The following is a 16,017-nucleotide window of genomic DNA, read 5'->3' as shown; positions in this document are numbered from 1 at the left end:
ATGATCTATACATTTTTCTCCCCCTTTGGCAACAAGTTACCAAAAAGTTCATAGAAAATGCATAGGACTATATCGACTCTCAGGCTTGGTCTTCAGGTGGTGGTGTCCGGATAACTCCAAGAACGAAGGCTTCAATTGATGTAGATGGAGCTGGAGGAGTTGGTGCTGGAGCTGGTTGCACTGGAGCTGTAGGAGCTGTAGCTGGTGCAGATGATGTGGCTCTAGTGTTTGTCACAGGCACTGGAGCTGACCTCTGAGCTCTAGGCACTTTGGCAAATGCATCAGTGGTTGTCTTGCCCTTCCTCTCTTGCATGTCATCCTGAAGCTGTTCCACAACTAACTGAATCTCAGTTACTTTGACATCTAGATCATAGAATTTTTGTTCCATGATTCTTTCCAGGCTCTCCTGGTTTTGAGTTAGGGTAGCCAATCCTTTCTCAATCCGCAGAGTTGATGCTATCAAGTAACCAAGCTGCTCCTGCTTGTTCTTCAAAAAGTACTCAGATGCCTCCTCTTGAGTTGGCATCTTGGCAGCCTTCTCTTTCCTTGCTTTCTCCTTCTTCTCTTGAGCTTGCACTGATAATGGTTCATTCTCATTCATTACAACTTGATTGTCCTCAAAGTCTGGATAGAGAGCAAAATGTTCCTTATCCAAAAGATATTTTCCTGTGCCCATCTTTGAGTTAATCAACTCCTGAATTTGTGGGGCATATCCACAACTCCTCTTCTGGTCTGTTGTTGTCCTCTTGATAGTTTCAACTATGAGGCTCATGACCTTGAATTTCTGTGGCACATCAAATACATGTAGCAAGTTAATTGCATGCCCTCTAATCATGTTGTGGTCACCTGATTTGGGCAAAAGAGTGTGCCTTAAGATCCAGTTGATCGTTGGCAGCCCTGACAGAAGAAAATGAACTGATCCAAACTTGAAAATCTCAAGTGCATCATCCGGGATCTCCTTGTACATATGTGACATTGAGTTATGATCCATTTTCTTCTTGGCATAAATATCCAAGTCATCTTCACTCTCCTTTAGGGCATTGATCAGATTTGCCCATTCCTCAATGGTTGACTGGTACCTTGTACCTCCAGACATCCAAACTATCCTGCCATCTGGATAGAAATGTGTTATGGAGTAGAATTGCATAATGAGTTCATCATTCCAGTTGGTGAGCTTCTGCCCAACAAAATCTGCAACTCCACAAGCAACAAAACTGTCTTGCACTCCAGGATAGTGTTCTTCATTCTCTTTCATGTAGGTCTAGTCGACCCATCTCATATCACACACTATGGGCTTCTTGTCCAACAAGTTTGTCTCATAGAAGTCCTGCTGCTCCTTGGTATGGAACCCGTAATCTACAACAGTCCTTCTCCTGGTGGCATATGGACCTGACAATCTCCACTACCTGAGCCATGCATCCTTCCTTAGCTTCATATTTTCAGCCACTGGATGAGCATCATTGTGATCTGGAATCTTGGGTTTGAGCTTCCTTAAGATCTGCCCTTCTTCATCTTCCTCAGCAGCAACCTCAGGCATTGGGGCCTTGTTCTTCTCAGCTGCTGGTATACTCCTGGTATTCCTCTTTGGTGCAATCTTGGGCTTGGGGGCAGCTTTGGGTGCTTCTTTGGGCTTTGATGTTGCAGCCCCTGACTTTATAGCATCACCCATCAGCTTTTGTGCCTTGGGTGCTGGTTCAGCAACCTCTTCTTCTTATTCCATCATGGAAGGTTGACCAACAACTCTGGCCATGGTCTTCTTGACCCTTTCCTTCCTTTTCTTTCCTTCAGCAGCTGGCTCTTTGGGATCAGGCTTTTTCAGGTACTTGAGTTGATCCTCTGGCTTTAGACATTGGTTGTCTTCCTGCATGCCTTTTGATCTTCATGCCTGGCTTTACTGCAGTTGAGCTGTACTCCCTCTTGAGCACTACCTTCTTGGAAGTAGCCTCATCTTCAGCTGCCACATAGTCCTCATCCTCTGAGTCTGAGGTTCTCTTCCTTCTTGCTCTTGTGGCTGCTTTGGGCAAATTGCTAGGAGTACTTCTGTTGCCTTCATCTGAAGAACTTGAGGGACTAGTGCCCTCACTCATGTGAATCTGCTCTGCTGACTTGTTCTGACTATCACTTTGGTCTGACATGCTGCACACACTGACTGCTGACCCTGTGAATAGTTATATATGAGATAGAGTGGATGAGCATCACAAAATGCAGAGATTTTTGCAAAAGAATGATTCAAAAAACTTAGTTTTAGTTTCCATAGAAAGCATTTCAGATCTACCGATTTTCAAACTCGGTGATACCGAAGCAGTTTTGGAACCTAAACTAGTGAACTCGGTCAGACCGAGTCACAGTTTAGTGGCACCGAGACTTCTAGGGTTTCACAAAGTTCTAAAATCGGTCACACCGATTAGCAATTCTCGGTCAGACCGAGTCTTACTAGTGCAATGGCGTTAGCCAAATCGGTGGGACCGAGTATTTCAACTCGGTGGGTCCGAGATGGTTTCGGCGGAAACCTAACCCTAAATTTTCGAATCACATCTATTCTAAGGATTGTTTTGACTGGATAGAAGTGTTTCAGTCGTGGAAAGATGCATAATGAACACAATGCGCTGAGAATCAGACGAGGATAGCACTGTGATCGAGTTCATACCCTAGTTTGGCGATGAACTCGCTACGACGGCAACGGCGGGGGTGAATTCCATTGACGGCGGCGGAGACTAGCGACAGGAGGCGGTTGGCGATGAAGTCGACGATCCGTAGACCTAGTAGGCAGAGCGAGCTATGCGCGGGCGAGGAGTTTCGGAGAAAGTTTTCCAAAATTTGCCTGTAAGTATATATATAGCCCATCACTGTCGGTGTGACCGAGTGGAACAACTTGGTGGCACCGAGATGCATAACTGTTAACAGTTACAACAACTCGGTGTGATCGAAAAGTTCAAATCGGTTGCACCGAGATGGAAAACCTAGATCGACTTAGTGATCTCGGTAGGACCGAAATGGAGGAATCGGTCAGACCGAAAATCACAAAGAAGTTTTGGAAGTTTAAGTCTATGACGAATCGGGGACTCCGAGTGCTCCTCACACAGGGTGGTTCGAATCTGACTTGATCAAATTTTGTGATGTAGCATGAATAGAGTTTGAGACGAGAAAATCATAGGTATCTAGAGAAGGTTCTTAGGCATTCTTGTCCATCCACTTGGCTAAAGAAAAAGAATCCAATCAATCAAAACAACAAGTGGATGTCCTCGAATGAGTAAAATATGCAGCCAACATGCTCACACAATAAAATGAAAAATGAAATATGTGGCAAAGCATGCACAACCAATTCTAGCATCTATCAAACAATTGGCGATGACTAGGTCATATATATATGAGTATATTGACTTAGGAGTCAAATGAGAACATTTGATCATAGGTCATACTCATCGTTTAAGCTCAAGTGGGGTTACCACTTTTACATAATGCATTGATGTGTTCACACCATTAGAGTTGCTTTGACTCAATTCTTAGAGTTAAGCTCCCCCTAGATGTGAGATCCCCCCTTAGAGGGATAAACTAACCTTGGGTTTTGTCGATGATGACTTCATGTAGGTGTTGAAGATGTGGATGCTCAATGTTTATGTAGATCTTTTGGAGCAATCCTTTGGAGTGAGTTGCGCTTTCAATACCTACAGGGGTTAGTCCCACAAGGAACAAACAAGAATATCCACAGACATAGAGTGATGCACACACAAAATGATGTCCATGAAAACATTAGGTTACCTTGTCCCTTGCCTTACCAACATGAGGGTTTGTGACTCCTTGAACTAGGGCAAGATGTGGAAGTTGATTGCACTTGTCCTTGCCATAATGATATGAGTGAAGAATGTTGGCGGAGTCACCCTCAAGAACTCTCTAGTTCTTCTTCTTCGGGATCCACATCATCTTGATGGGAATCCTTGGTGTAGTAGTTGTGCTTGATGAAGTAGAACTTGACGTAGTCTTGGGAACCCACTTGACCAAGGCCTTAGGTGCTTCTTCAAATGCATCAATCTCCTCTTGAAGCTTGTCCTTGCTTTTGTTCTTGTAGTATTGTGGTGGAAGATCATCTTGTGCTTGTGTTCCCTTGAAGGAAGTAGGATCATACTTCTCTTGTTGAGGAACAAACTTCGTCTTGGGGTATTAATCTTCTTCCCACTCAACTCCATTGGCATTGAACTTTCGTTCAAAACCAACACCTTGATTCTTCCGGTGCCTTCCTTGCTTGCGTACAATTTCCTCGAATTGCTTACTCTCGGCAAGGCTCTTGTATACACCTTTCTCTATAATTCCCTTCAATAAGCTATTTTCTTGCTCAAGTGTAACTTGGCTAAGAGAATCATTAGTGGAATCAAGAGAACTACTAGAAGCAACAATATTGGATTTAGCATTGTTATTGTTACTACTAGAGGAAGAATCTTTCTTGTTCTTGTTACTAGACTTGACTTGAGGCATGTAAGTAGATAAGAGTAAACGCTTGGCAATGTAAGAAGAACTTTTCTTGCGGAGATCATCATTGATTGCTTTTAAGAACTCATGCTCTTGCTCAAGATTGAGCTTTACAAAGCGTAACTTCTCATGAGCCCTTAAAAGTTCTCGATGATCTTCGAAGATAGTTTCATGAGCTAACTTAAGAGTGTTTAGTTCTTTAGTTAGAAGTTCAATCTTCTCCTTATCATTGTCATTCATTTATCTTGATTAGCATGATTAATTGACGTTTCATCATAGTATTCATCACTAGAGTTGTCAATAAGTAAATCATCATCACCTAACAAGTCATCTTCATCACTATTGAAATCAGCATACTCGGGATGAGTTACCTTAGGGCCTTTAGCCATGAAGCATCTTCCAATTCCTTCATTTGGTGATTCAAATATGTCGTAGGAGTTGGTTGACACAAGTGCTAGACCGGCAACACCTTCATCTTGAGTATGTTCGGAGTCAGAGTGATAGCTTCTCTCGGAGTGATGTTCAGAGTCGGAACTGGATACCCATTCACCAACATGAGCTTGATGTCTTCGTTTTGTGTAGCTCTTTGATGACTTGTCCTTCCTTTCCGAATCCTTGCTTCTCTGGGATGTTCTTCGTTCATAATGATCATCTCTACTCCTCCTCTCTCTTGGTGGTGATTCTTCTCTTCTACTTCTTCTTTTAGGAGAATCTTCTCTTCTTTTGTAGGGTGCCGTACACTCATTGGAATAGTGTCCGGGTCTCCCACAATTGTAGCAATTGCGCTCTTGACTAGAAGATCTTTTGTCATTGTAGGACCTTGACTTAGAGCTTCTTTCTTTGCTTCTACTCTTGTAGAATTTGTTGAAATTCTTCGCCATTAAGCTCAATTCTTCATTAAAGGTTTGTTTCTCACTTGATGATGTGGGGGCTTCACATGAGGCTTTGTAAGCACCACTTGACTTGTCGTGAAGTTTCTCCTTATCCTTGAGTGACATCTCATGAGTACCAATGACCTCCGTTGGCTTGAGATTCTTGTAATTGGGCATCATTTGAATTAATGTGCACACGGTATCATATTTTCCATGCAATGCTCTTAGGATCTTCTTGATGATGAATCTTTCGGTCATCTCTTCACTTCCTAAGCCGGCAATCTCATTTGTGATAAGAGCAAGCCTAGAGTACATTTCAGCGACACCTTCACCATCCTTCATTTTGAACTTATCAAGCTGATTTTGGAGCACATCCAACTTGGATTCCTTGACGGAGTCGGTACCTTCATGCATATCAATCAAAGTGTCCCAAATTTCCTTTGCATTCTCAAGACGGCTGATTTTGTTGAATTCTTCAGGGCATAAACCGTTGAAGAGGATATCACAAGATTGAGCGTTGTATTGCAGCATCTTCAATTCATGCGCTCTAGCTTCACGGTTTGGCTCTCTCCCATCAAAGAATTCAAGTTGGATGTGTCCAAACGGCGGGGTTATGTCCAAGAATATGCATTTTCATCTTATGCTTCCAACTAGCAAAATTAGTGCCATCAAAGTAAGGACCTCTACGGTGATAATTTCCCTCGCTAGACACCATACTCTCCTAGGTTGTGAAACCAAGGCTATGACCACCAAAAGCTATGGAAATCAAAGCAAATGGAGATCAAAGCTCTGATACCACTTGTAGGACCTTGAAGTATGTCTAGAGGGGGTGATTAGACTACTTGACCAATTAAAAACTTAACCTTTTCCCAATTTTAGAGTTTGGCAGATTTTAGCAATCTTTGGACAAGTCAAGCAATCATCACACAATTCAAGCAAACATGCAAAGAGTATATAGGCAGCGGAAATTAAAGCATGCAACTTGCAAGAAAGTAAAGGGAAGGGTTTGGAGGATTCAAACGCAATTGGAGACACAGATGTTTTTGTCGTGGTTCCGATAGGTGGTGCTATCGTACATCCACGTTGATGGAGACTTCAACCCACGAAGGGTAACGGTTGCGCGAGTCCACGGACGGCTCCACCCATGAAGGGTCCACGAAGAAGCAACCTTGTCTATCCCACCATGGCCGTCGCCCACGAAGGACTTGCCTCACTAGCGGTAGATCTTCACGAAGTAGGCGATCTCCTTGCCCTTACAAACTCCTTGGTTCAACTCCACAATCTTGTCGGAGGCTCCCAAGTGACACCTAGCCAATCTAGGAGACACCACTCTCCAAGAAGTAACAAATGGTGCGTTGATGATGAACTCCTTGCTCTTGTGCTTCAAATGATAGTCTCCCCAACACTCAACTCTCTCTCATAAGATTTGGATCTGGTGGAAAGAAGATTTGAGTGGAAAGCAACTTGGGGAAGGCTAGAGATCAAGATTCATATGGTAGGAATGGAATATCTTGGTCTCAACACATGAGTAGGTAGTTCTCTCTCAGAACTGGTAAGTTGGAAGTGTAGGTTTGTTCTGACGGCTCTCTCCACGAATGAAGAGGAGGTGGAGGTGTATATATAGCCTCCACACAAAATCTAACCGTTACACACAATTTACCAATCTCGGTGGGACCGAATCAACAAACTCAGTCGGACCGATTTAGTAAACCTAGTGACCGTTAGGATTTTTGGTGGGACTGACATGCAACTCGGTAGGACCGATATGGTCAGGTAAACTCGGTGGGACCGATTCGCTCTTTTCGGTGAGACCGAAATGTTACGAAAAGGAAACAGAGAGTTTACATTGCAATCTCGGTGGGACCGATCACTCACTTTGGTTAGATCGAAACGTTACGAAGGGAAACAGAGAGATTACAATCCCATCTCGGTGAGACCGAGATCCCTATCGGTGAGACCGATTTGCCTAGGGTTTGTGGCAGTGGCTATGACATTTGAACTCGGTGGCGTCGGATAGAAAGAATCGGTGGGACCGATTTTGACTTTGGCTTTAGGTCATATGAGGATGTGAGAAAGTAGTTGAGGGTATTTGGAGCATATCACTAAGCACATGAGGCAAGAGGCTCATTAAGCAACACTTCATCCCTCCTTGATAGTATTGGCTTTTTCTATAGACTCAATGTGATCTTGGATCACTAAAATGTAAAATGAAGAGTCTTGAGCTTTTGAGTTTGAGCCAATCCTTTGTCCTTGATATTTTGAGGGATCCACTTTCATCATCCATGCCATGCCATTCATTGAGCTTTCCTGAAATAATAGTCTTGGAATAGCATTAGCTCAATGAGCTATATGTTGTTATGAATTACCAAAACCACCTAGGGATAGTTGCACTTTCAGAAACTGGTCGAATGCAATTGAGTGTAGCGTTCTTCTTGGGCTAGCCTAGGAGCGGGGGTACTTGAACGCCGAGAACTGTTTGGACGCCTAAGGGCATGTACAATGGTGGATAAGATAGTCTTATCTTAAGTCTTGCATGTAATTTAGAGATGACAAAAAAATATCTACAATGGATCATCTCTTAGCTTTTTTTTCAATAGCTAGCTATTCTTTCAAACGTGGTGAGACATATTGCGTTAAGAGTTCATCTCTTGTCTTCTCTTAAATAAGAAAAGACAAGCCTTTTCTTATGATTTCTCTCTCCCCCGCCTCATCATTTATTCTACGTGGCGTTTTCTAAGATTGAACCATTGTACATGTCCTAAGAGCAAGTATAATAAGGTGCGTAAGCGGGATGTAAGGATTTAAATATTGCATTATTGCTTAGTTGGAAGAGAGAAGGGAAGAGAGAAGGGAAGCGGGCTGTAGACTTACAGCCGACTGCAGCACAAGTTCCAAGAAGCTTTGAGATGGAAGGTGGGCCATATGTTGACAAAGTAGTACTTTTTTATAGCCAACTATTATACATGTTAGCTATTATATTGGCTGTAAATGACATGACAATATGTTACAGCCAGCTGCTGGCTATATTTTTTATTTTTTGAGAAGGGCTATATTATTATCCATGCTCTGAGGCACCGAACCGGGACAACTGTCTCTGAAGGTGGAAAAAAATAGCTTCGGGCTCTCTGTGTAATCGGCCCACTAAGATCGGCAATTGGCCCGGCCCATACGGTGGGAGGGAACTAGGTCCACGTCTTGCTTTCTTTCCGACTTATAGCAAGAATCGCATACCTCTCCCGTGCCAGCCAGTCTCCCCTTCCCTCCCTCCCTCCACCCGCCGCCGCCACCCACAAACCCTAGAAACCCTAGCATCCCGTCGCCCGAGACAGCCATGGCGGAGCACGACCTGACGGCGAGCGTGGCGGCGTGGATGGACCCCCACCTGGTGCTCCCCGTGCTGGAGTTCCTCCAGGAGCGCGGGGTCTACGCCGACGAGGAGATCCTGCGTGGCAAGATCCGCCTCCTCGGCGGTACCAACATGGTCGACTACGCCATGGACATCCACAAGTCGCTCCACGGCACCGACGACGTCCCCGCCGACATGGTCGCCCGGCGCTCCGAGGTCGTCGAGAGGCTCCGGGCCCTCCAGGAGGCCGTCGCGCCCATCGTCGCCTTCCTCTCCAGCCCGCAGCTCGTGCAGGAGCTCCACGCCGACAAGCAGTACAACCTCCACATGCTCCAGGAGCGCCACCAGATCGGCCCGGACCAGATCGAGGCCCTCTACCAGTACGCCAAGTTCCAGTACGAGTGCGGGATGTACTCGGACGCCGCCGATTTCCTGTCCCAGTACCGCGCTCTGTGCACCAACAGCGAGAGGAGCCTCAGCGCCCTGTGGGGGAAGCTGGCGGCGGAGATACTGATGCAGAACTGGGATGTCGCGCAGGAGGAGCTCAACAGGCTCAAGGAGATGATTGATTCCAGCAGCTTCACCTCGTCGCCTGTCAACCAGCTCCACAGCAGGATATGGCTGATGCACTGGAGCCTCTTCATCTTCTTCAACCATGAGAATGGAAGGAACGGGATCATCGACCTCTTCTTCCAGGACAGGTACCTCAATGCTATCCAGACCAACGCTCCCCATCTTCTGAGGTACCTTGCTGCTGCAGTTGTTGTCAACAAGAGGAGAAGGAACATGCTTAAGGAACTCATCAAGGTCATCCAGCAGGAGCAGAACAGCTACAAGGATCCCATCATTGAGTTCCTGGAGTGCCTGTATGTCAAGTATGATTTTGATGGCGCTCAGCAGAAGCTCGTCGAGTGCGAGCAGGTTATACTGAATGATCCTTTCCTGGGGAAGCGCGTCGAAGAGAGGAATGGCATTGCTGTTCCTCTGAGAGACGAGTTCCTTGAGAATGCTCGCTTGTTCATCTTTGAGACCTACTGCCGTATACATCGCTGCATCGATATTGGTGTGCTTGCGGAGAAGCTGAACATGACCTATGATGAAGCCGAGTTGTGGATAATGAACATGGTCAAGAGTTCCAAGCTAGATGCCAAGATTGATTCAGTGACGGGGACTCTCATCATGACAACCAATCGTGTTGATGTCCATGAGCAGATTATTGAGAGCATGAAGAACCTCAACGCCAGGACCTACATGCTGGCAAAGAGTGTCGTGGATCCAGGGCATGCAGCAGCACAGCAGGCTGCTCGGTGAGACCAACAGATGATCTGCAGCTTTGAGGCGGTAAAAATTACTTTGGGAACTTCGTTGTTAGGCAGTGACTTCGTTGCTAGTATTTGAATCACATTGCTACAGCTTATGCTGATGTTTTAAATGCTTTGTACTCCTTTTACTCAAGTTTATCGTCCTATGAATTTAATACTGCAAAAGACGTTTAACGCATTTCCTTGCTGTGGTGTCATTGCATATTTAACTGTCTGTCTCGGCTTGTCTGCAATGTCTTTGAGCTCCCTGTTGTCTTTCTAGCTTAGCTTCCTGTTAAACGTTTTTATGGTTTGCAGTTAAGTCTGTAAGTGTCCTATAAGGCTGTAGCGTCTGGGTATGTGTGATGGGTCATGTTCCTCTAGATTTGAAAGCACATAACTAGGAGAGCATATATTCTAGTTATTAGAAATAACTACTGGAATGCATAGCCATAGACCGTCTCCAGCTGCACAATGAATCATGGTGGAGTCAAATTCTGATTAATGTTTGGAGGCATTCATGTTATGGATGGATCCTGTTCTTTGATGGACCCAAAGTTTGAAATCGGGTCTGAGTTTTGCTCACAGCTATGTATGTGTGTCCTGATCGCTGTAGTGTTGTATGTGTGTCCTGAGTCGGCGTGGCATAGGGCTACTCCATCTTAAATCCTATCAGTAGCAATGATCTAGGACTATTTGGCTCATTAGCACCGGGGCTATGCACCAGTTTAACTATACCATAATTCCATGTATAAGTAAGGAATGCATTACAATTACAGGGCACATAGACTAACTCTGGCTGCCCTATCAATCATGTTGCAGTCAAATTTTGAGTTGTGTTTGGATGCATTCATAACACGCATGATCCTGTTAACAATTTTTATGTTTCAGTTAAGTTTGTAGGGGCTCTGATGCTCTAGCGTGCGTGACTACTCTTGAGTTGGCGTGGCCGAGGGCTACTCCATCATCCTTGGGACTATCTGGCTCATTACAACTGGTGCTACACACCAGTTTAACCATTGTTGTTCCATGTACAAGTAACTACTGGAATGCATTGCAATTATAGGGCACATAGACTGGCTCCAGTTGCCCTATGAACCTGTAATATCCCTTAGCCCCCAGTATGATTGCCGTAGCGTGAGACCTGGCTTGCAAGGATTCTGAAAAGAGCTTGAGGTTTAGACCTTGTTTGGCAGGGCTCAAATTCCTGGTTGCTACACCAGAGTCCCCCCTCCCTAAAACCCGTGCATCCCTGTGGAAACCGAGCCATGACCCTCACCTCATGGATTGCCGCTTCCTGATGATGCAGGCTCGCTTCTCTGGTGGCAGGCTGGATTTATCCTCTGTGTGCCTTTCCTACTCATCCCCTCTCCCCTGCCCTTCTCTTCTTTTGTGCTTTTCTGCCCTGCCCATCCTCCCTCCAGCATCTCTCAGTCTTTTGTTTTGGTTCTTGGTCAGCTTCTCGATGTGTGTAGTATTTTCTTCTTCTTCTTCTTCTGCTGCTGCTGCTTATATTTGTCAAGTCACAAAATGAGTGAAGTACTGGCCTTACTTATGAAGCACTTGTCATGCCTAATTTAATTTTTTGCCGAGAAATGTGACTGGACATCAACTTTCATTTGCATTTGATCCATGTATGGTTTATGATATACAATTGTATAGTGTGTCAGTTGTAATTCCAAAACTTTCAGTTGAAAAAATTCTACCGTGTAAAACATGAGAAATCAAAAGGCGATGCTTCTTCCAATCCATGTGTAATCTCCATTAGCAGCAGCAAAGACAAACCCTTAGGCCTTCTTTGGTTTGGAGGAATTTTGTAGGAATTCTATTGGATATATGATTCCTATAGGATAAAACCCTTACAGTCTTTTGGTTTGTATGAATATAGAATCCTATTCGTACACAGGAATTATTCCTATCTTTCACACTTGAAAGGCCAATAAACATTAGCCTAGACTTCAATGGAAAATTCCTATGATGTGAACCAAAGAACATTTCTTTTCCTATTTCTATCCGTATAATTTGAGACACATGACATCTCATTTAACATCTCTTTTCTATTCCTATTCATAGAATTTGAGAAACATGACATCTCATTTCCTACAAGATCCTTATTCATGTGACATTTCCTATCATATGAACCAAAAAATACCTTATTTTTCGAGCCGGTGCGACTAGCACATGGGAGAATTGATTTCTCATGTAATGTTCCCTGAAGATTGTACCGGTGCATCAGAGTTCACAAGACGTGTGAAGTCTGAATCTGTGACATGTTGCACTTTGTCATAACACTATAAATGCATCCTGGCATTTTCTTGCTCTTGCTAAAATGCATTCAGGCATGCATCAACCATAAACTATACAATTCACCGTTAGTCACCATACCATCTAGAGCCATCCGAGAATTAATGTTCCCTGTGTGTTTCTACACTGATGTTGCTTCTCGAATTGGTGGGTGTTCAGCATAGGCTTGTGCATCAGTGGAGCTTTCCTAGATCTTCTTTGCAGAACATGTATTGCTGGTTTCCAATCTGTCATGCACAATGCACAAATTTTTGTGTAGAGATACTATTTGCAGCATGAACATGATACTTCAGCTTTGATTACTTATTCCTTGTAAAAACCATGTTTTACATTTTGTGCAACTATCAATTTTCTCAACTGTTTGAAAAAGGCATGTGAAAAATAATACTACCTCCGTCCAGGTTTATTGGTCCCCATTGTATTTCGTGTCAAATTTTGACCATAGATTAAACTAACAAAATGTTCACGCATGTCATTAAACATTATATTTTTGAAAACTATGTTCAAATACGAATCCAATGAGATAATTTTTCTTGACATGCATCAACATTTTGTTAGTTAAATCGTTAGTCAAAATTTGACACAAACTACAAAGGAGACCTATAAACCAGGATGGAAGTAGTAATACCTTCAGCACGTTTTTACCATTTCACTATTTCAGTCAAGTTCTTGGTCGATGGTGCTTTTTATTAATAATTCGATTAGTTCAAGATGTTTCTTTTTGCGAAATATTGCAAGATGGCAACTATGTTTGGTCCAAGTGAAGTCGGTTTTCTGTTGCTGCTGCACCCCTAGACTTCGATAGATACAGATAGCGGCGCCGCGTACCCGTTGTCCTGTGTGGCGGCTGCTAAACAGGCATTAGAACATCTAGGGCCGGACGCCTCAAAGCGCCTGATCGGCCGTCTGGTCACACCGGTCCAGGACTAACCGGTCACGAAAATCTGACTTAGATAGGCGCCTCAAAACGCCCGAACTAATCGGCACTCGTCAATTCTAGCCCAAATATGGGAATATGGGGCGCCTTGGTGTGTCCGCTACGTAGGACTGGCGACGGGGTCTTATTCGGAATCGCCCAGAAACCCGACGGTCCGACGGGCGCCTCCATCTCCGCGGTGTGAGCGTCGCGTGGCGCCGCTTCGGCTCGCCACCCGAGGCTAAATCTGGCTATTTAAGCTGGTCGGCATCCCCAACCCTAGCCCATCCACCTCCTTCCTCTCCGCGCCGCCACCTGAGCCCGTCCACCTCCTCTTCCCCGCTCCCCCTCGCTCACCGGCATCACCATGGTCCGACGGAAGTTCACCACGTATGCTATGCTCATGTCGAAGCGCCAGAGGCCGATCGCGGAGGAGATCTAGGCAAGGCGTGCCGCCGGCATCGCTATCGGGCTGCCTTCGGACTCACCGGAGTTGAGGAGGAGGAGCACCTGCTGGAGCCGATGGAGGTGGCGGATCCGGAGGAGGACGAGGCGGAGCAGCCTGCTCCAGGCTTCAACATGGCGGAGGCAGAGGCAGAGTTCGTCGTCGCCGAACCCGTGGAGATGGCGGAGAAGCATGCCATCATGGAGTCCATCCTGTCGGCGTTCTAGGATCCAGGGTACCCAGACTTGCCTGCTTGTGGCCCGCGGCGTGGCTTCCCCGACGGCCCGGTACGTCCCAGCTACAAGGCCTCTGAGACGAGACCCCCGGCCTCGCGAGGAGGACGACACCAAGACCTCCCAAAGGGGGCGGCCTTCCCAAGTTGCCTCCTGAGGAGCGGAGATTTCTATGCAGGTACCCAGCCTCACAAGGCAGCGATGACGTAAGCCATGATGACCATGGCCAGGCGAGTGCCAGCGGACGCAGAGGAGACAATTTTCTCTTTGGTGCTAAGGAGGCAAGGACGTCTGCGGGTTCCCAAGGAATCCCCCAAAGGTTTCCATTCCAGTGCAACAAGATCAAGACCACGAGCTCGACAGGACAGATGTCATCGCCGAGCCCACCTCCGAGTTACGACCAGGAGCTTTGCAGGCGAAGACCACCTTTCGTCAGGATTAGATGTACTTCTTGTCCCCTTTCAAATTGGTCGTTGTGGGATCCCTTCCCGCCTAAGTTTTGAGGGAAGAGGACCGAGGCCACTATAAATATAGGTTAGCCACCACCGTAGAGAAGGATGGAACCCCCCGGATCGGATCTGTAAGGGCATATTTCCCCCTAAGTGGTTTTGGTGATTGATGACAATGCATTTGCTGACTAATCGTGTGCATTGAGCATTTTAGGTATCTCATGTATATGCACAAGACGATTTCGTGCCCCTCGGAGCGTTTCGGAGATGGCGTTTCTCTACGTTTCTTTTTGGTGGTATTGAGTCATAGGAAACCCGTACTATTAAGAGGGGGTCCGCTTCAGAAAGGTTAGGATGGAATCAACATGTAGCCATCTGTTCCTTTGCACCACCTTTCCTTGCTTCTTTGGAGCTCCAGTTGTTTCCCTTGTCATCGGAAGATGTTGGCCTCCCAAGTGCTACTGGTGTGTGGCTCTCGATAGTACTGCTCAAGGGAGCAGTAGTACCGCAATGGGCCACGGTAGTACTGCCCAGGGCAGCGGTCGTACCGCCTGCGCGGTAGTACCGCTCCTGGATCGCGGTAGTACCGTGGCCTCTGGCCCAGTACTATGGCATGAACGGATGTAGGGGCGGAAGTAATTTTTTACTTCTTCACCCTAGGCGGTAGTACCGCTCCCTGTGAGCTGTAGTACCATACCGGATTTTTGCACTGACCGAAACTCAGCGGAAGTAGCCACGGATGTAATTTTATTAGTCCGTGCCTTCCCTGCCCAGGATGAGCCCTGCCTTGCAGTAGTACCACAAGGGAGCGCGGTAGTACCGCTCTGGCGGTTCTACTGCTCGTTGTTGTGTGCAACAGGGCCTCACCTAGCTCCTGCCGCGCGAGCGGTAGTACCGCACTTACCAGCAGTAGTACCGCAAGCCGATGCGGTAGTACCGCAGGTCCGTGCGGTAGTAGCGCATATCGCGAATTGAGTTGGTGGGTAACAGTTGGATTTGTTCACCCACTATATAAGGGAGGTCTTCTTCCCCAAGTTGACTATCTCTTCCATCCCTAAGCTCCATTGATGCTCTAAGCTCCATTTTCGCCCGATCTCTCTCCCTAGCCAATCAAACTTGTTTATTCTCTAGGGATTGGTTGAGAAGGCCTCGATCTACACTTCCACCAAGAGAAATTTGATTCCCCCCACTAATCCCTTGAGGATCTTGTTACTCTTGGGTGTTTGAGCACCCTAGATGGTTGAGGTCACCAAGGAGCCATAGTCCATTGTGGTGAAGCTTCGTGGTGTCGTTGGGAGCCTCCAATTAAGTTGTGGAGATTGCCCCAACCTTGTCTGTAAAGGTTCGGTCGCCGCCTCCAAGGGCACCAATAGTGGAATCACGGCATCTCGCATTGTGTGAGGGCGTGAGGAGAATACGTTGACCCTAGTGGCTTCTTAGGGAGCATTGTGCCTCCATACCGCTCCAACGGAGACGTACTTCCCCTCAAAGGGAAGGAACTTCGGTAACACATCCTCTTCTCCATCGGTTCCACTTTATCTCTCACCTTTACTTGTGCAAGCTATATTGTGTTATATCCTTTGCTTGCTTGTGTGCTTGTTATTGTTGCATCATATAGGTTGCTCACCTAGTTGCATATCTAGACAACCTACTTTGATGCAAAGTTTAATTTGGTAAAGAAAAGCTA

At 45.9% G+C, this 16,017-nt stretch overlaps 1 protein-coding gene across 1 annotated transcript; it reads left to right on the top strand.

Annotated features, from left to right (window-relative positions):
• Positions 1 to 8,570: 8,570 nt before the first annotated feature.
• Positions 8,571 to 10,182, top strand: LOC123112367 (eukaryotic translation initiation factor 3 subunit E). The gene has a single exon (XM_044533331.1). It carries the CDS (start codon positions 8,668 to 8,670, stop codon positions 9,991 to 9,993), a length of 1,326 nt encoding a protein of 441 aa, XP_044389266.1. The 5' UTR covers positions 8,571 to 8,667; the 3' UTR covers positions 9,994 to 10,182.
• The last annotated feature ends 5,835 nt before the right edge of the window (positions 10,183 to 16,017 follow it).

The sequence above is a fragment of the Triticum aestivum genome, chromosome 5B (genome assembly GCF_018294505.1).
Source record: "Triticum aestivum cultivar Chinese Spring chromosome 5B, IWGSC CS RefSeq v2.1, whole genome shotgun sequence".
Lineage (NCBI taxonomy): Eukaryota > Viridiplantae > Streptophyta > Magnoliopsida > Poales > Poaceae > Triticum > Triticum aestivum.
The sequence above is the reverse complement of the archived record's forward strand: the minus strand, read 5'-3'. Positions and strand labels throughout refer to the sequence as shown.

Coding starts and splice junctions, on each gene's coding strand:
- LOC123112367 (XM_044533331.1), top strand. CDS start 8,668: ATGGCGGAGCACGACCTGACGGCGAGCGTGGCGGCGTGGATGGACCCC.